The 21,745-nt window shown below is 45.4% G+C and overlaps 1 protein-coding gene across 3 annotated transcripts; it reads right to left on the bottom strand.

Annotated features, from left to right (window-relative positions):
• Positions 1-1,421: 1,421 nt before the first annotated feature.
• On the bottom strand, positions 1,422-19,080 carry sgpp1b (sphingosine-1-phosphate phosphatase 1b). Of its 3 annotated transcripts, none has more exons than XR_003840366.1 (4): positions 18,134-19,080; positions 10,734-10,823; positions 4,823-5,468; positions 1,422-4,025 (listed from the first exon to the last, which is right to left on the bottom strand). XR_003840366.1 is itself a non-coding variant. In XM_029494047.1 (3 exons), exons 1-3 carry the CDS (start codon positions 18,824-18,826, stop codon positions 4,917-4,919), a joined length of 1,335 nt encoding a protein of 444 aa, XP_029349907.1. In that variant the 5' UTR covers positions 18,827-19,080; the 3' UTR covers positions 1,422-4,916. The 3 variants fall into 3 exon arrangements, 1 of the variants encoding a protein (XP_029349907.1); XR_003840367.1 differs by having other exon boundaries at positions 1,422-3,182; positions 3,290-5,468; XM_029494047.1 differs by having other exon boundaries at positions 1,422-5,468.
• Between the last annotated feature and the right edge of the window lie 2,665 nt (positions 19,081-21,745).

Below are 21,745 nucleotides of genomic sequence, written 5' to 3' on the forward strand. Positions count from 1 at the left end.
TTGGACTGATTTTTCAGGAACCCCCCCGACGTAGAAAAGGGGGTCAGATGGCCCAGAAGTTTTCAGAAACAGCTTAAAAAAAAAACAAGGCTTTCAGGGACTGTGAATGATCACCTCAGCGGGCTCAGAGAGGCTGCAGGTGGGTTCGTTGGTTCTTTGGTCCAGTTTGAGCCGCAGAAGGAAAAACAAAGAGAGATGTGTTTAATGTTCAGACCAGCAGCTGGAAGCCGTCTGCTCTGCCGCTCTGGCAGAGCTCAGTGGAAAAGAGCGCCTGCTGTGACATCACCACATCACCACATGACCACACGGCCATCTGTGGACGGATGGCGAGGAGGCGACGTCACTAAAAACCCTCCTGGTCTTATTCAAACACAACACAACACAACACAACATAACATGAACACTTGATGCATCACATTCAAGGTTTCCTCTCCGGCTGCAGTTTGAGGACTGACAGACGGTTTAAAGTCTGTTGGGTCCTCTTTCTGTCAGTCAAATGTCATCACAGACTGAGCTGCTCCACTGTCGCCATCTTGGTTCCTGAAGATGCCACGCCGTCCTCAAACCTCCAAAGTGGAACGCTCAATAAAACAAACAGGTGAGCTGCACAGACTTCATCAGAAAGGAGCAGCAGGTCGTTTGTTTCATCGTCACTTTTATTGCCGTTAATTTCACACAAATTATCAGACATAAAAGCCTCATTTTGAATTACAGATCTAATCCACCAATGATAGACTGATATATAAAAAATAAATCTGTGAAACTGAACGAAATATCTTTGAATGTTCACGAACCATGAAAATGAGAAAACATGAGTTTAAATCCAAAATGAAACGATGAGTGAGACTTTAGATCTGCTTACCAACAATATATCACCTCAGTTTGAATGATTCGGGGGTGGATTTGGGTCCAATGTCGGAGGATGTGAACTTATTTGGTTTGGAATGAACAGATGAAACAAACACTTTCTCTTCTAATACAAACAGTCAGTTCACCCAAATGTAAAAGTTCAAACCAGATATCAATCAAGATAAACACTCATCCACAGTGACAGCTTGGTCATTTGAGTAAAGGCAGAAAGGTGAAACAGTAATCTGGTTTAAATGAATCACAGGGAAGTTTTAGTCCATTCGTTCCCTTTTTCCCCTCTCAGGGGGAAGATTTAGTGCAAAAGGCCACAGCGACAGAACGAGCAAAGACCACAAGAGTTTTCACATAAGACAAAAAAATCTTCTTCCTGAACGTTAAAGGCACCGAATGGAAACGAGAAGCAGAATCAGCTGCAGTTCAACACCTGAATTTGGTCAGAAAAAAAAGAGAAAAGACAAAGTTGTTTCTCTGAGATTCAGCATTTGAAGAAGAAAGAAAACGACACAGACGTCGAAAATGTTAATCAGAGAAGATTCGGCCCTAAAAATATCAACACGGGTGTTTTTAAATCGGTTTCATTTTAAATCTAAAGTATTTCTTAATAATCTCCCTGATTGTGGGTTTTTTTTTTTTATTTTAAATATTTTTTCTTCAGTTCTGTGAATGTTTTTATAGCAAAAAATAAAACTAGTATAAAGTATACTAGTACTTATATATAAAAGGGTATAGCAACATACCTCAAAGCTGCTGAGCTCAACAAAATGAGAAATTTTCAGCCATTTTAATGCAAAAATGGGATCATCTGTTCTGTTCAAATATTTTGTGTCCTACGAAATAAAATTTGGATTATTTTGGGCTAATTTTGATTCTTCTATCATCAAATTTATCAAACCCAAAATTTAAGACTACAATAAATACATTTGGAACAATGTTCCAACATTATCCGAAATCAGATTACGGCTTCAACGCAGAAAAATCCGGATTGAGATCCAAATGAAAGAATTTAACCAAAAACACAAGATCACAACATAAAATGATTTGTTAGTTCATTGTGATCATTTATCACTGAATGTTTTTGGTAGTTCACTGAAATATGATTTCAATATAAACATGGAAACAGTCTCTGTTCTCTGACTGTTCCGTCCCGTCAGGATCTAAAACCAAACGTCCGCAGGTGGAAACATCTGGATTGACGCTGTGGATCATTAAACCACACTTGGTTCTTACTGACGGCTGTCCAATCTGTCCAACAAAACAAAAGACACTAACCCTAACCCTTTTCACATGAACGGACACGAAACCACATTCAGACAAAAAAGTACAACAAATAAACAAACAAACAAACACAGCGGTGAACCTGGCAGAGCCGCAGGAAGTGGGAGGGGCCAGACAGACGACCACGAGGGTTTTTAGTCTGACAGAGTGACAGCAAGTGGAGTCAAAGTTTGTGTTTGTGTTGTTGTAAATTCTGGATTTGTAGTTTGGTCAAATCTGTTTCTGCTAAATCAACAAAATGACAAATATTTTCTCCTCCAACATTCATGTGATCAGCTGTTCCTCTTTTAAATCACCAGACAAACAACAAATCTGTGAACTACAAAAAGAGTCACGTTTTCTGACCTTAACACCCAAAACTAAATATGTGCCTGAAACTTTCATGCTTTTGCAAGCAGGTCTAAATAATATCTAATTTCTTAACAACCTAAATAATTTTTTATCCAATTAGCAACTTCATTTAATGTTTTGTTTTATCTTCAGCCAAAAAAGTGAAATAATATTTTGGCACTTTATGCAACACAAAGCAGACTTGACAGTTCAAATCTAAATATTCTGAATAAAAACTCAAACATGACCTCAGACGGTTAGTTTGACATTTAGGATGTCGACCTTTCTGTCCGACTGGGGTGCATTCATAATAAGACAGTACCGTATCCGACAAACACAACACACATCAGCTTAAACCAGACCACCAATTAAGACTCAAGAAGTTTCGTTTTTCTATCGACATTGTTGGTCCTCTGGGTCAGAGGTCAGAGGTCACGTCCTCCAGGAGACTCAGGACTGGAGGTTCAGATCTGGTCTCACCTGATTCTGACCCTTCAGATGAATTCAGGTTTGGAGGGTTTTTTCCTGTGATTTTCTGGATGATTCAGGATTCACAGTCACAGATGATCAGTGAATCCCGGTGCTGATCCTGGTCCCGATCCTGGTCCCGATCCTGGTCCCGATCCTGGTCCCGATCCTGGTCCCGATCCTGGTCCCGATCCTGGTCCCGATCCTGGTCCCGATCCTGGTCCCGATCTCTTCAGAGTCTAGAATAGAACCAAACCCTCAGACGTCTCTCAGACTCCTTCAGGTGTTTTCCACATTAATGTCTCAGAACTGTTGATGTTAAACAGCAGTTTATTTTGAAAGTCACATTGTTTAGCTTGATGCCACACAGACGCAGACAGGAGGCCTCGCTGTCTGTCTGTCTGTCTGTCTGTCTGTCCGTCCTCTGAGCAGATTCTGACGGTGATCCGAGTCGTGACCTCTCACTGCCTGATCGGTGTCGTCTTCCTGTAGAACCAGACGGGAACCTGGTCTAGTCCTGGAGCTGATCCGGACTGAAGCTTAAAGTGGGCTTGTTGTCTGAGGAGGGTTTTAAACAGAGCAGGTGGCATGTTTGTTTTTTAATATATAGTTTTATAGAAATAAAAACCTGCCATGAAATGTGGAATGGTGCCAAAAAGTTGATAAAAAGCTTCATCTGTTTTGGTTCATTCTGTGCATGTTTTTTTTTTTCCCCAAAATACTGCCTCTTTCAAAAACTAGATTTTACATAATATATTTTTGCCTGAGCTGGATCATCATCATCATCATCATCATCATCTTCATCCCTTCGCCGTCCAGACCGATGTGGCTCCGCCCCCCTGTCCTCATCAGGATCCATCTGATCAAAATACAGTGTCAAAGTAAAACAAACAGCTGATTGGACTGGAGCGATCACATCGTATGTGCCTCGTCAGCTGAAAACTTCTGTCCCTTCAAGACTTTCCGTCCAAAATGTGTCTGCTCCCGTTTGAGGGGACGTCCCTGTCGTCTCCACGGAGATGGCGTATCCATGGGGACGAGGTAGAACCAGGGACAACACAGGAGGAACAGCGGTCTTATTGCTTTGGGGGGAAAAAAAAATACTAAATATTAACATTAAGAATCTATCCGGCAGAGAACCAGACAGAGTGTGGAGACCAAACCTGAGTGTGAATCTGTTCTGTTTTTGAATCCGTCTACATTTAAAATATATATTTCCAGCTGAACTTAAACAGAATCAGCAGATTAAAGGATGATGCTGTGTTTTGGAGGAGAGGCGGTTATTTGTTGTCACCTGCTGATCAGCTGATCCATGAAAAGTGTAGTTCCAATGTGAAGCTGATTTTAGCATTTTCTTCTGTCGACGCCACGTTAAATCACCTGAATGCTGGACCTGATGACATCATTACGTCTGTCAATAAGTCCAGATCTGCTGTCAAACTGATTTGACTGCTTAAAAATCTTTAATCTGCTGATTTGGTTTATAATTCAGTGTTTCATTATGAGCTCTCCGTCCTCTCACCTCTCGGTGACGTTCTTTGAGTTAATAATAATAATAATAATAATAATAATAATAATAATAACAATAATAACAACAACAATAACAACAGCATTCATAAAAATAGAAATGAGAAGACACAGGTTTCTATCAGTAGCATTGAGAGGCCTTTAAGTCTTTCAGAGGCCACTTTAGGTTTCTTGGTTCTCCTTGAAACCAGCTGGAGCCTCCTGGATGAGGATCAGCCTGATCTCAGAGCAGTCAGAGGAAACCAGACATCCAGGCCATCAGGACCGTCTCCTGAGTCCTGAACAGAACAAGAGGAACTACAAAACCCAGAACACAGGCAGAATCCGGATCAGAGCTGAGGCTTTAATTCACCGTCATCAGTGCTGGACCAGCTGCCTGGAAACCAGTAGGAAAGTGGTTTTGGATGAAAAATAAAAGTCTGATCTGACATCGGCGTGAGGGCGAGTCAGGAGAGCTGCGTGTAGCTGAAGAGCAGCGGGACCAGGCAGAGCACGTTGAAGCCCACCATCCCGTAGACGATGTATCTGTAGGGCAGCTCCACCTCCATGTGCTGCCTGGCCTTCCTGACGTCGCCGCTGGGCACGCCGAACACCCGGCACACCAGCGGGATGGTGACGGCCTTCATCGCCGCCCGCGTGGCCATCAGCACCAGGACGCCGAGGACGAGTCTCAGCACAGCTGTGGCCACCAGACCGGCGCTGAGAGCGGGCATGGTGAACGGGAGCTGGTCCGGTGTGGGGTCAGGCAGCAGGCCAAAGCGATAGTTGACGTGGGAGGCCACGGCCACGCCGGCCCCCGTGCCCAGGATCTGGGCGGTGTCGCCCCGCGAGGTGCTCCACGTGTCCAGGGTGAAGGAGAAGAGACCCAGGCCCAGGTGGAGGGAGATGATGATGAGCGGCGCGTAGCGGCAGGTCAGGTTGAAGCCATCGATCAGGTCCAAGGCCGGCAGGAAGAAGAGCAGGATCAGGCCGCTGTACAGGACGCCGACGATCACATCCTGGAGGGAGCAAACAGATACAGAGACATCAACACACACAACGCTGCGTTCAGCATCTTTGACATGAAGCAGTGACCTGAAAGTCCTGAGAGGAAGGTCACAGTCACTTTTAAATTCTCCTTTCTCTCCGATTGTTTCCTGACCTCTGACCTCTGCCCTCCTATCTCTGCTTTGTGATGGTTCATGCAGCAGGCAGCTGAGAGGTTGTGTGTTTCACATGCACAACGTACGCACAATCAAGGCTCTGACTGAAGCTGCATCAGCAGATTCTCTGGTGTCCTTTCACTCAGATAAATATTTGTTTGTGCATTTCATCCTCGTGGATGAAGGAAGTTTAGGAGTGCTGACAGGAAGCAGGAAGTCAGCGAGTCCATCATGGCCATGAACTTTGCACACAAACACAAAGTTCATTAATCAAAAAAAGTGTTTTATGAGGTCACAGTGACCTTCGACACCTCACAGTCAGTCATTAACCTGAGCTGAACTGTCAGCACACGGCGACACAGCAGGGACACGTTTTACTGCACGTCCGTTTAAAGGTGACGGCGAGGTTTCATACAGGAAGCGTCCCTGCTGCTGCAAACCGTTATCAGACCGCTCTGTCTGACAAGCAGGGGGGAGAACTGGAACCATAAAATTGTCCAGAAGGAGCCGGCGGCGCTCAAGGACCAGCTGCCATCTGGGGCCAGCTCTTATCTAAAGTGCTTTACGGTGAAAATAAATGTGTGTACATTGTGAGTCTGCGGAGTCTGGGTGGAAAAACAACCACACAGTCTGCTGTCTAAAGCCAACGTGACACAAATCACCATAATCAGTGGATCCATTAATGGACTGCACAAGTTGGAGCCGCGGACACATGAACAAACATTGTTAATTTAATGTTCTGGAGAAAGATTAGATGTGGAAAACAAACTTTTGGGCTCCACCTAAAACTCCGACTTCTCAGCATTGTCTAACCAACCAATTAGTGCATTTAATGGACACTCATTTCAGCTTCTGTGCTTCAAATACCGAGAACTTCACTTCCAATTTGTAGTTTTACAACATGAGCCCCGAAACAGACAATCTGAGTGAACGCTCTTATTTGGCAGATGTCAACAACTTCATCAGCAGCAGAACAGCTTTTTGTCTCCGAGCTCTTCCTGCAGAACAAAGGAGGAGGAAGTCGTTTCATTGGGCGTGATGATTTCCAGAGCACATTAAGTTGCCCCTCCACCCCAGGCCTGGCAGAGCCGACCGTTATTTGCTCCCCGCATGTGTTTCAGCTCCACTCCCTGAAACACAACAGTCACACTGTGTTATCAGACGCTCAGGTCTGCGGTCCTTGGTCCAGACATAAATGAGCAGCTGAGGTTTCCTCCGTATCAGAGGATTACAGTGGACGCCGTCTGAAGGCTTCAAGACAAACAGGTACAGCAACAGCTAACAGATTCCAATCTACAAAACCAAACACGTCAGACTTCCACAGATCTGTCAACTGACAAAGCTAAACTGAATACAGGTTATGAATCCATGTGGCACTGCCTGGTTTATTATTTACAGTTTGTTATTCTCTGGAATCACCAGCGACTGGCCTGCAGTGTGCCGCAGTCACAGTTACAGATATTGTTTACAGCCATCCTGTGTGAGCAGGAGTCGGAGTTTGTGGATTCTGTGAATGTGAGGAGGAGGAAGGGCTGAGCAGTGTCACAGCAAAAGCACTGAGGAAGGAAACAGGTGGTTCAGTAAACAGGACAGCACGAGATCCTCCAAAACAAAATGTCCCTAAAGAGCTTTTACAGCCTCAGCAGCTGGAAAACTCGTCTATGGTCAACTTTCATCTAAATTATAAAACCAGACCTGGTGCTGACACTCTGCGGCATGAAACCATTTTAGACTGAGTCTCTGCAAAGTTAAAATTCAGACACTGAGACATTTTATCAGGAACTGTGTGCAGGACTGGGTTCAGGTCACTGGTGTTGCCTTACCCTCCTAAGAACCAAACTCTTTTTCATTTCTCTGTCGGGTGTGTTGTTGGTCATCTTGAATCTAACCTGTAAGCCATTATACTCCTCTGCCACCACTAAGTGGAAGTATAATGGCCTCATATGTGGGCGCCAGGTCCGAGGAGGTTAAGAAGCTGAGAAGGAAAACCGACCCAAAGTGGTGACGTGCTTGACTTGGTTTCTTAACTTGAGCAGACAGTGTCTGATGAGGAATCAATGAAAACACAGAAGTCAAGCAGAAAAGCTCCAGTCAGGCTCATCCAAGCCTGAACTAACTGATTGTCTTCCATTGACTAATGAAGGTTGAAGCGTTTTTTGTTTATTAATTATTAATAATTATTATTTATTAATTTATTTTTAACTTCTTGTTATGTGGTTAGGGTTAGCTCTGAAGTAGATTCACCTCCAAAGAGTTGATCTGGGAGGACAGCCAGAGCGCTGTAACGTCTGCTGCTCCCACGCCAACAGCCATCAGTCGCTGTGGCCATGGAGGCTGTTGCCCTAACAGACAGTCCAACCCCAACAGCGAACCGAGACTGACATCATCTGTACGAGGTTAGCGTGACCTCACGCCTGGGCAGAAAAGCCCACAAGATTCTGTGGTGTCTTTGTTATTTATCATTCCACATTTACTTCCTTAAAATAACGTATAAAGCTCAGTAACCACAACAGCCTCTGGAGGTCGGTGAGAAGAGGGGGCACCAGGCCGAGCAGAGAAGACATCCTCCTCAGGAACGTCTCCCTCTCAGGCAGCACAGGATATGTAGCCGTTTCGAACTGCTGGTTGGACAGTTGAAGTTGCCGCCTCTGACTTTGGGAAATTAATAAAAAATACTTTCCCACAATTACATACATATTACACACCTAATAAAGACTTGTTTATACAGCGTGAGTTTGTTTCTATGCTTGGCCTCTCTCACAGTGTGTGTTGGCTGTCGTACACACTCTCTGGCAGGCTCTCCAGGCGGTGGAACTCTGTGAGAGAGCTCAGGCGATCACACCCACCCTCTGCTGTGTTCTGCTTTTCATGACTGTGCCTGTATTGTGCGGCTTGTCGAGCCAGATCTCTGCTGTCGGCAAAACAATCCTCTAACATGAGAGCGAGCGACAGACAAATGATGCTGGGCAGGTTTTTGCAGGCACGGATACTCCTGAAACTTTCCCTCTGAGAAATTCTGAAATGATTGTATCACTCACTGGCACATCAGCGCCGAGCGCAGACCTGAGCTCACGTGAAAGTTTCAGCACGAACAAACTTTCCTCTGTCCACAGATTCCAAGGCCCAAAATGAAAACACAGAAACTACAAGGTACTAAAAAAAAAAAAAAAAAATCACCCCCCCCTAACTGTGAATGAGGAGCAGATGCCTGGCAGATGTTGGTCCACTTGGATCGGGTTCTCCACGTTACTCAGGCCTGCAGCAGAAAAACCATTGTTTGGAGATTTGAGTTCAAATTCCACCTCCTGCTTAAAAATCAATGGGTGGAAAGGTTTCCTGTTTCAGTCTGCCTGCTAATCACACCAAATACCACAGAGACACACAGTTCAGTCCACACGATCAACACAACCTCCCATGGACTGTTAGGTCCACGTGACGTCGGAGCGTCGCTCTGTGGAATGATGTTTGCAGCTAAAGTCTCTGTTCTGGTCTCTTGAGGAACATGTGACGTGTAACCTTTAAACCTCCGACAAGTCAGACCAAAAACATCCATCTAAAATTCAATGCAAAGCAAATAAAAGATTATCGCTCTCAAAAACCTTCACAACAATGAATATCTTACCAACTTTGACTGCTAGCTGAGAAGGAAACACTAAAATAAATAAGTAAATCTGGGCTCCAGCTGAATTTAACAGTATGCAACAAAAGGTCCTTGGTTGGGAATCGAAGCTGACTGAGTACAAAATCAGCTGCCTTTCTCTACGGACCGTGCCAACACTGACCAGGAATCTGGGCTCGACATGGTAACTTCCACAAAAGCGGAAAAAAGAAGTACATTTGGAGAATCAGGAGACAGAATTTACGTTTTCACTGCTACAGACGGCGAAGCAGAGATCGTACAAACCGCCGTCTGTCCAATGCAGCGGTGCACTGTTTCCTGGACCTTATTCTGCCATGATGACACACACACACAGACACACACACACAGACAGACACAGACAACACAGACACAGAGACACACACACACACACACACACACAGAGACACAGAGACACACACACACACACACAGACACAGAGAGACACAGACACACACACACAGAGACACAGACACACAGACACACACACACAGACACAACACAGACACACACACACAGACACACACACAGAGACAGACAACACAGACAGACACACACAGACACACACACAGACAGACACAACACAGACAACACAGACACACACACAGACACACACACACAGAGACAGACAACACAGACAGACACAACACAGACAGACACAGAGACACACACACACACACACAGACACAGAGACACACACACACACACACACACAGACACAGAGAGACACAGACACACACACACAGAGACACAGACACACACACACACACACACAGACACAACACAGACACACACACACAGACAGACACACACACAGACAACACAGACAGACACACACACACAGACAGACACACACACAGAGACACAGAGACACACACACAGACACACAGAGACACAGACAGACAGACACACACACACAGACAGACAGACAGACACACACAACACAGACACACACACACAGACAGACAGACACACACACACAGACAGACAGACACACACAGACAGACAGACACACACACACAGACAGACAGACAGACACACACACACACAGACAGACAGACAGACAGACAGACAGACAGACAGACAGACACACAGACAGACACACAGACACACACACAGACACACACACAGACACACACACAGACAGGAAAACAATACCAGGCCTGCTGTTGCAGGTTAATACTGTTAATACTTTAACAGCTGGAAAAGTGCATTTCACCACTAATAACTAATATTATGTGTTCAATTTAAAAGTCCACATATTTGAAGAGGTGACAGTCGAGTCTGTGTGTGTGTGCAAATGTGTAGTAGTTGTATAGTTGTACAGTTGTGCACAACCTGACAATGACCCAGATCCGGAGAAGAGCTGAGGTTACAGCAGGTCAGATATGGTTTCCTACAGGTCAGCTATCATGTTTAAACAGGCGGGCTGACAACACTCGCACTGCGTGTGTGGATGTGTGTGTGGGGGAGTTCAGACTTACCAGGACTGAGTGCATCCCCATGTAGACCCGACTGAGGCAGACCAGCAGACACCAGCAGAGAGCCAGACTGAAGCCCAGAGAGAACGGGTACTGTGGAGGGAAACGCAGCAGTGTTTAGACATTAAACCACTCCAGCCATCTGAACTCAAGAAAACCTGAAGACAGACGGGAAATAAAACAGGGACCGGTCCATCCGGTCTAAAGGTAGACCTCCATGTGGTCTGTGATTCTGCATCAGGTCTAAGTTCTACCGTAATAAAGTTCCAATCTATATCCATAACTCTTTAAATTCAGATAAAGTTGACTCTGCCTGTCTCCCCTTTGACCATCAGGACTTTAACTGGCTCACTTTGTGTAGTAAAACACATGAAACTGCAGCACTATGTAATAATGTAATAGGATGTGATGATGTAATAAGTCAGACGAGGTGTGTGATGATCGAAAGATGTGCTGAACGCACTTCAGCCGTTTCTTATCAGATGGGCTCAGCCTGGAGCGAAGAGAGGAGGGAGGAGCAGAAACTCTGGTTCTGACAGCCCTAAATTCCTTCTCTGTTGTGCGACTCAGATTGTTTATCAGTCTAAACCGCCAAAAACACAAAACAAAAAAAAGTGAGTCACATGATCCTGAGCCAACGTGTGACGCTCAGCTGGAGGAAATCTTAGAAGACTTTGACAAACTCCAGGTCCAGGTCTGCAGGGCGGATCTTAGGGGATCCTGTTGGCCTGTTTCCTCTTGCCGAGATGATCAAATGATCGCTGAAATTTCAAATTAAGAGCTGCAGATGTCTCGTCTCTTGGTGTCCGAGTCAGGTCACAAATCCTCTCATGCCTCAATCTGTCCATACCACGGCGAAGATCCAATACCAGAAATCTCCTTTAACCAAATTAAAATCTGTATAACTCACTTAAATTGATCTCATTGGAAGAACTTCCTGTGAGGTAACAGGAGGCCTGTAAACTGATTACCCAGCTGAATGAATGACGCAGACAAAGAAACAGCAGATCAGTTACATCAGGGCTGATACTCAAACCCTCTAATAAGCTCAGTGTGGAGACTAATACCAATAAAAATGCCCATCAGTTTCCTCAGCAGCACCACTGAGCCGTTCACCACTTTAAAATTTGGCATTTAAACTCGAAGAATTGCTTTTCTGCTGATCTACAGTTGGATGTGTTAAGCAGCTCTGCAGCCTGAACACAAGGAGCAGGAGAGAGTGGCCGACAGCTCGGCTGAGAGCAGGAGCTGCTGAGGTTTGCACAGTTGCTAAAAGCCTTTTGTTCCCTCCATTGTTGCCCCCGTATGTTGAGATAGCTCAGATTTCGACTCGCACGCCATCACTGACTCCCAGACCTCCAGCCTTCAGTGGACCGGTAAAACTGTCACTGTCACAACATCCAGATGTGTCCTAGATGGTTAACATCTCACAGAATCATCACAGCCTGTCTGTTTATCTGCCGGTGTAGCTTTAGTGTACGCTTATTCAAAGGTTTGTGTCACAGAAAAGTAAATTCAATTAATTTACTTCTTCCACGTGTTTAACTCCAACTCACAGAGTTTCGTCTTTACGACCCCTCCCACAAAGATGAAAGTTGTTTATGTGCTAAAAACAGAGACAGTATTTTGTGTTGTGTAGTAGGAATGACAGTTCACTTCTGTCTGCCCGCCACTTTAACTATCTCAACAACTTGTGGACGTCCTGTCATCACATGTGTGTTATACAAAGTGGACGAACCGTCCAATTTCTGTCAATACAACATATCACATTCATTTCATTTCATACACAAAGCCTTCTGTACCAACAATGACCAACAATGTTTGTGACATATTGTCGGCTGTAGCCGTCTGTCATAGTGAGTGTGCAGCCGTAGACACTAAACAAAGATGGTGGACACAGAAAACATTACACCTGCTAAAAAAATAAATAAATAAAATGGCGTTGACATTGAACCTGGTTCAGACAAATAAAAAAAAAAAAAAAAAGTTTTTTCAAATTGTCAGTTTGACAAATGTTTATTTCTCTTCACATCAGCAGGATCTCCCTCCCTCCAACCAGTGGGCTGCTCTTCAAACGGCAATTAGCCGTGAAGTTCAGGTAAACGCTCCGGGGGTGGAGGGGTCAGCGAGGTAACCGTGTGCAGACATGTTGTCCAAACAGCGTCCTCTGTCCGAGCGCAAACAGAGCATGTGTCACCGGGGTCCCGCGGCTGTGTTTGCCTGCTTGCTCTGGCCTCGGGCCTGCGACCACGGCGGTGTGGCGGCGGTCGCCTTGAGCACGGTTTTATGGACGTGGTGTGTTTTTTGTGTGGCTTGTGGTTCAATGCACACTGCTTATTGACTGTTAGCCTCAGAGTTGGGTTTGTTCTCCACTCCCCAACATTACACATGCTGCCGCACACATACACACCCAAACCACAACACCAACTGGGACGAACCGTGTTTGACTTTCAACGCTGCCAAGACGTAAATTAGTCTTAACTGTCATCTACAGACGACATGTGAACGCAGGAACAAGTGTGACGATTCTCTCTGCAGAGCGCTGGTACTGAACACGACATTAGAGAAGTAGTCTGCAACAACTTAAGCAGCTCATAAATAATAAATTCAGCCACAAGCACCAACATCATTATTACGCTCCCAACTTTCTCCCCTTTTCATCAAAATCTTCGATATACAAAGTACTAAAGAAAACGACCGTCATAAATGCTGTCTGCAACTCTGTTGCAGCAATGAGTCCAATTTGTTTGACTATCAACCTGAACATGCCACTTCCTGTCAGTAAAATGAGGAACAGGAGCTGTAAATGATCACATTGACACTTTTCATTTCCTCCACCGAAGGGAAGTAACGACTGAAGAGAATCAAAAAGGCAGAGAAGCAGGACGTCAGTCCACGTGAGAAGTTAACATTAAGAATTAATTTTTAAATGAGTGGCAGATGTTCGTTTTCTGCTCTGCACATCTGCACTAAATAGCATTTAATTCATCAACGATCCAGATGCCTGAATATCTATAAAGCGATCTCAGAGTGGAAAACTATATGTTGATGTCCATCACAGGAAAACACAACGGGAAACACTGGACCGTTAAAGTCATTCAAGCCTGCAGGAAGAGCTGTCGTGTTCCTGCTGGAGGGAGGAAGTGTCGCACAAAGCACGTTACCCATAATGCATTCTGTTCTGGCTTCAGCGGACACTAACAATGAAATAGAGAAAATCAGGCCATGTTAACTAATGAAACGGTTTCTGTCCTCCTCTGCATGCTTCTCTTCAACCATCATCCTTCTTCCCTCCATCTCACCACCTCATCGGCTTCCTCTCATCTAGATCTAATCTTTCATCCACTCGCTCGCCCCTCTCTCTCCTCAAACTGCTCTCTTAGCTCACTCTTTTCTATCATCGTCTTTGGAGACATCTGGTTTGAGTTACGGTGGAATGGGAGGAGCAACTCATCCAAATCTAAACATTCCTACTCGGTTCATACGAGCAGGCAGGAGCAGTTTTCTCTGAATTCTCTGACATCTTCTTCCTGTCTGCGTTTCTTATTTCACTAGCCTGACGTTTCATTCACTTCTTAAAAGAGTAGATTTTACTGTCAAACACCGATCACTGTGTTGTCAGAGATGAGACGTGGCCCTTTCCTGCCAGCTTCCGGTGCTAACACACTTTCCCTTTTGCAAATTCAATGAGTGGAGCAGTCCTATTCTGAGCTGAATAAAGAAGCTCTTAGTTTTATTCTTTTTATGAAATGTAGACAGGTAGAGGAGTTAGAATTGAGACGGGAAACCCAAAAGGACAAAAACGATACAGCTTTTAGTTTTTGTGCCCATTTTGAGATAAACAACAAAACTCCTCACACAATTTCTCCACAACTGTCCACCAGAGAAAGTCAGAGACACTCTTCATGAATCATAAATCAGACCAACAATTGCAGGAAATTATGAAAGCTGTGAGTCAGAACAGAAGACTCAAGACTCACAAACTTGAACTATCTGCAGAACGTATAAGTCAATCTGGAAAGGAATTCATTTGTCCCATACCGGCTCAGTTTCAGGGATTAAATCATGTTAATGCTCAATTCAACCATTTTTCTGTTTGCAGTGGATATGTGGTACCACAGGACGGTTTGCTTAGGAACAAATCTGTGACCTGTGTGTGGGTGTGATGTGAACCATGCGGATTAGGCCAAAGAATTTAAATCTATTTAATCTAGACTCTGTATTGGTGCTGCCATGTGGCCAAAACAACATTTAGAAGCTGCAAAATGAAACGTTTTCTGAAATCAGCCATGAAAAGGTGAAGGGCTGAGCGATAAATGTCATTATATTCTCAGTTAGAATTTAGCTTTCTGAAAACAGGAGCATCCAGATGGACTGCAGGAGAGCACGGACAGTTTGTCTGTCTGCTGCACCGATGTGTCACATTTATAAACCAGAACTGAAGCTAAAGAAGAACTTTGTGTTGAAATCGTTGTACTACCTAAAAAACTGAGAAAAATGAAGGTGTGTTTCTTTGTCTTTACCATCCCTGTTTACAGTGAACAGTCTTTATTGAGTGACATATATAATTAGCTGAGGTTGAGCTGACTGAGGGACGTTTCGTATAAATGAAGGACATGTAAGTACAGAACCGCCTTAAAGTGGATCTAACAGGCTCAAAGGAGGATTTATGCGTCTGGAGAAAATGACTGCAGGTCTGTCTTGGTCCCTGCAGGTCTCGCCTTTTCTTAAAATCAGGGCAAGTTAATGAGTGACGTTTGAGGCCTAAATAAACGTGGGAGAGTGAGATTCAGAGAGTTAGACTTTATCTCACTGTCTGACAGGCCAGAAGGGTTTGGGGACCCTTCTGGGTGTTGATGGATTGGACAGGACCCTTTGTGACGGTGCGGTGAAAGGACAGAGATAAAGGCACTAAATGGGTCTTATCTCGGAGTCCCACACTTGGGGGTCGGGGGTCAGGGGTCGGCTCTCTTTTGTCCTCCTGTGGCAGACTGCCGGGGAGGCAGAGGGGTCATAAATCAATCCCACCTCAGCTCTGGCTTGCTGTGATTCAGCCAACAGGGACCAAACGGATTTTACATTTCAAACACAGCTTTTTTTTCCTGCCTCCCACACCAAAGTCAGGACGGCTGCATGCCAAGCAACTTTCTGCAGGCCGTGACCGAGCATTATGGGAACGGTGCTGGAGCTCCAGCGGCCTACAACTGCTGCTTCTCAGCATGTTAGTAAACACAGTGAACGCACCACACACACCGGGCACGGTGAAGACGTGGCGTTCACTGCACACACAGACGAGCTTTTATCCCTCTTAAAAACAAACTAAAGTGACAAAGAAATTATTCAAACGATTTTCCCTTCTGGAATTTCAACAAAATATCCCTTTTTAGGTTAAAGTGGTAAGGTGTAAAAAGTTCTTCTTTAGGCTGCCACCCTTTTTGTCCAAGTAGAGCTAACGTACACAGCTGTCCAAGACGGACCATCATGGCACTCACATCAGATAACGACAAGCTGAGCCCACTGTGAACTACGACAGCCTGAAGGGAGCGCCAGCAGCAGAAGCTAAAGACAAAACAGATTCCATATTCCACTTCAATGATGAAACTGATTTATCGCCCAGCCCTGTATAGTTTAGAGATGATGATGATGATGATGATGATGATGACGATGATGATGGAGTCATTCTTTTTTGAATTCCTTTCTAATGACGAGACTTCTGAGGGATACTGTCAATCAGGGATGAGTAATAAAAGAAAAAAGAACTGCAGCTGGGCTGTTCACCTTAATTTGAAAGAAGCAATTCAGCCTTTTTTTATTTCCTAAAAATAAAATAGAATGACACAGAGCTGATCTTTATCATGACCTTGTGAATTTACACTGCGAGAACGGTTGAGAATGTGTGTCTTCTCATTCATCCAGGTCACAGCCAGACTGGTCAGACTGATGAAGCCCCGCAGATAAGAGGCGAAAGTCCAGCTGCCGGATATAAAGGTAAAGAATGAAACTCCTCAGTTTCTTTTCACGGAGCAGAAAGCTGCTCTATAAGAAACAAACGGACTTCCTGCGGGGCTCTGTTGGGGTCCTCACTGTGTGGATGCTCACATAGACAATGGAGCCGGACTACAGTCTGCCACAGACTGGACACAATGGAGAGCTGTTCCTGCCGACTGAATAGGAGGAGATGAAGCAAAGAACAACAGGGAAAGGCTTGTTAAAACTAAATTCCTGCATGAATGTTATTCCAACGATTTGGGACAGTTCCGAGGATTCAGCACACAGATCAGCGTCAGACTGTCTCAGCTTTCCTTCTCAAATCAGCGTTTCAAATCTACATAGCAACAAGCCGAGTGTGAGGTGTCCCAAAAAGGCCACCGTACATTAATGTCAAGGTTACAGCTATGAAGCACTTTCCAACTATCTGCTCAGTTTTCAGTTTTTAATACACGTTTTTGTCTAAAACATGGAGCTCAGACACACGAGAAGGGATTGTTGCGTGAAATGACAACTGCTGCTGAACTTTCTGTTCATCTGGTCTCCACAGAATTCACTGAACTAAAGCACTCGTTCATTGTTCACGACAAAGCTTCAGGCAGACGGCTTCAGAGGGCAAGGTCTCAGGAATCTGGTGTCAGGACTTGGCAGCTGGAGCTGGGAGGGGATATCAATACGAACCACCCACTAAACTGCCAGACTGCAGGTTCGATGCCAAGTCAGCTCATATCAAAGTGCCCTTGAGCAAAAGAGTCGAAGCCAACTAGGTGACAGACTGTTCTCTGCAGTGACATGGCTGCAAATGTGCACAAGATAAAGAAAGAGAATGAGGTTAACCAAATCCTGCGAGGTTTGAGGGAAACTGGTGTTTTGTTGTGACATCACAACGTTCCAGAAGTCCTGATGGCACATTTTAAGGCTCAGTTACTCTGATACTTTCATTTTACAGATAAAGAAGACCACATTTCTATGAACCTATAGCCTTTTGCCAGCCTTGATGTGACTTTGTTATAATTTGGTATAAATATAAAGAAATCTGATTGAGGACCATCCACCTTTAGACCGTGTGGATCTCCTTGGACGTCACATGAAGCCACAAAGTCCATTTTTAAAATGCCAACTTTAGGTTTCATTTTTTTCATCACTACGTTCTGACATTTTGCAAAAACAGCCAGCATCACTTTGAGTCTGTGCACTTCAGCTCTGATGGAGAAATGTCTGACAAACATCTGGAGAAATAAATATTAAATCTGCAGCAACTAACTCAAAGCTTTCTGGGAAATAGCCTGGATGCTTATGAGAAACAACGATCAGGTAGACGAACCAGAACCAGGATCCAGTTCACATCTGAGACTCCTCGGAAGCTTTCCACCTTAAATCCCGACCTGTCTGCGTGTTAAGGTGGATTATTTTACCTCCCAGCGGCCGCAGGTCATGTAGAAGAGGGAGAAGGGGATGGTGGTGCCCGACATGGCGTGTGTGGACGGCATGCCGTACTCCGAGTTGTAGAACACCTCCAACTTGACCACGGGGGGGGAGGCGGGCCGGGGCCAGCCGAACACGTCCTTGGTGCACTGGCCCAGGTACATGACCCAGACCCAGACCATGATGAGCCGCCGGCCCACGAAGGCGTCCAGGGTCCAGATGACGAAGGGGAAGAAGGTGATGTAGAAGAGCTCGTTGCCCAGCTCGGTGCCGAAGGTGAACAGGTAGTAGAGCAGCCGGTTCTGGACGAGGAACGCCTGCCCGGCGTCCCCCGTCAGAGAGTTCCTGCGGAGCGGCTTCACCGTGCCGCCGCCGCCCGTCTCCCCGCCGGCCGGAGCCCCGTTGGGGGGCGCGTTTGTCTCCGGAAGCCTCCTCCGAGGGCCCGCTTGAGCTTCATCCCCTTCGCCGGCTCCGATGGCGGGCCGGCTGTCGCTCCGGTTCTCCCCCCGGTTCTCTCCGGCGACCTGCTGATGATGAGCCCCGTTCTTACGGGACCGAGCCCGGTCCGCTTCCTTCCCGCTGGAAAACGTCCCTCGGACCCCGCAGATGTGCTGGAAACGGGCCACCAGCTGCGGGTCCTGGAGGTACCGGCAGGGCTCGGCCCACCAGCCGCTCTTCTCCATGTTCCTCCGGTGTGTCTCACTCTCTCCTCCCGAAGCGGACGCTAGTTTTCCGGCTAACGTTAGCTGGCCAGCCCGCGCATCCCGGCGACTTTTTAAACTAAAACAACTTATTGTGACGACAAAGGCCGTTTTAAGGGGGAATCTAAAAACGTCCGTTTCTGTTACTTTTCTGTTATTTTTCGGTTATTTTTCCGGGTTTTCACTTTCTGGCGGTTCCCGAAGCGCTCGGTCGCGGTGCGTTCACGGCCCCGCTCCTGCTGGAACTGACAGCTCTGAGCGGCGCATGCTGCCTTCAAGTACCGTCGGAAATTTCGTAACCGCGTCGTCCTGCCCCTAAACCGGGCCGCCCTGGGGCGGAGGATTTAGGATCAGTGGGGCCGCCTAAAGTCAGATCCACCTCAGACTAAATCCAGGATTTCACCTTTTAAACTCCATCCTGTCTCCTTGAGTATTATATTTGTATATTTTATCAAACAACACCTTTTTATATAAAAATAGAATAGAATGAGAGCTTCTCCCTCTCCAGTGCAGAATAAACACACACACAGTGACGAAATGAAAACATTTCCACAACCACAGTTTAGTTTTAGCCGACAGGACCAACTAATTCAGAAAATTCCTGCTTTTATATGAACTCATGCAGTCACAGGAACAGAAACATTCTTGAAGTGAATTTAGCTGATTTTTACTTTTATTTTAGAAATATTTTCAGTGCAGTTTTAGTGTCAGCTCTTTTACTAAAGGAAAAATGTCAACATGTTCTGGTCATTTGACGGGTTGCAGTAGTTTAAAGCATTGTGAGGTTGCTTGAATTTCTCCGAGCCAAGTAAATAACACATGACACACTTTCCAACAGGAGGATTCAAGAAAACACAACATCGACACAAAAATAAAAAACATGTTCTGATTAGAGGAAAGAAATTGAGCTTCGTTTGAGTTTGGTCGGAGCGCCTGAAGGAAACACAAGCTCCGGCGCGCACGCACAACAGACGTATGTAAGACGTCACGACGTAACGTGACCGCGCTTCGAGGGCGACATCCTCTGATTTCAGATCTGCATCGATCACAAGATAGAAAATAAAGACAAGCTTGTCACCTCACATGTTTAATTTCATAATCACCTGAAAAACAGTTCAAAATATTTCCTCTTAAATATGGAATATGAATTTTCATCAAAATATAAATTCTTGTTTTAAAATATCAAGTTTCTCTTTAATAGTTGCTCTCAGTTTGTGGTGTGTATGTGTCTGTGTGTGTGTGTCATTTTTGTTATTAATTGTAGTGATTGTTGTCAAGATCATAATTTTTCAGCTCATTAAATTTCCCAGACAGACAGCAAACACTGAAAATACAGAGCGACACTGAAAAGGGATGAATCGTGAATCAGCAGGTTGGTCAGATTTATCCAATCTGAGCTGCAAATAAGATATCTGCAGACAATTTAGCAAAACTCAGCCATTAATGTAAATATGAAAAATCGATTTAAAGATGTTCTTTGATATTCAGCTTTTAAAACAGACAAACTTCACAAAAACAGGATTTGGTAGCAGTAAAAGAAAACAAAGCTGAAAAAAATGAGGAGAGACGTGATTTTCTTTTTCTTTTTTAAAGTTTGACTCATTTTGTCGCCGTAAAATATTGATCCTTTTCAGAAAAGCTTTCCTTTAACTCCCTCTATGAAGCATTTCAAACATAATGACAGAGACAGAGTTTATTATGGCGGATTGTTTTGGTCAATTCATAACCTCTTCATGAAGAAATATTAAAAATGTATTTCACCACATGTATTATATTCAGACAACAGAGACTTGTGGGAGCTCTAAACATGAATTATTTAAGCTTGTAGCTGCAATATAGTATGTTAGAAATTATTTATGAGATGTTTAATACTGCTTATAAATACTAAATGGGGACTTGGCGTTAAGTGTCACCGTTTTTTTTACTTATCGTTCACTTTGATTGATGAACACATCAGCCACAAATGAAGAGGGGGGAGAGATGAATTCTTCCACCAGCAGAGAGCAGCAAAGTGACGCAAAATGAAAACAGCATACTGACTGAGCACAGGACATCAAGTACAGACGGACAGTCTTCCCACGGGCAGTGAATGCACCTAACATGGCACAGTCCACCGAGCCACAGAATATTTCACATAAAAAGATAACAGAAGCACAGCAGCACATTCTCTCCAGGTGAGCCGGAGTGCGTCGAAGGCCGAGCTGCAGTCTGGAAATCCCTGAAGTGCTCACATGAGCAACAGCAACAACCAAAATATTCCCGTCTGCTCTGATTCTCACTAAAGTCTCAGAAGAAGAATCACGGTTTCTCAGCTTCCTGTTTCGCTGCTGCCTCTTAGCACGATGACAAAAACGAGGCCTCTTCCTGCTGGCCCTCCAAAAGCCTTTCAGTGGTGAGCTGAGGGAAGGCGGCGTCTTCCCTCCTGCTGATTTTCCACAAACAGTACATGTTTGCATATCCCAGCTTTGCGACCTGAGGCGTTGCGGTGAGGTCGGCGGGGTCAGCCGTTGTCGTCCAGGTCGTACAGAAGGACCTGGCGGTCGGGGGTAAATCCCGGGCAGCCGCCCAGACCGTACAGGCACCCGGCTGAAGGGCAGCACGGCACCAGCCGGTAGCGCTGCAGGTTCTCCAGCCCAAACGCCGGAGAGCAGCAGTCTGTCACCAGCACCTTCACCCGCTTCCTGTCAGGGTACGTCAGCGTCCGCCGCCTGCCCTCCTCCTCCTCCTCTACCTCATCTTCTTCCTCTTCCTCGGCCTCCAGCTCCTCCTCCTCATGGTGGATCTTCCTCAGGAGGTTGTTGATGAGCACCGAGCGCCTCAGGTAGGCCTCGGGGTCCTCCAGGAACCTCAGCTTCTCCAGGGACAGCTTCAGGATGCAGCTCCGGTCCTCCTGCAGTATCA

The sequence above is a fragment of the Echeneis naucrates genome, chromosome 22 (assembly GCF_900963305.1).
Source record: "Echeneis naucrates chromosome 22, fEcheNa1.1, whole genome shotgun sequence".
Classification (NCBI taxonomy): domain Eukaryota; kingdom Metazoa; phylum Chordata; class Actinopteri; order Carangiformes; family Echeneidae; genus Echeneis; species Echeneis naucrates.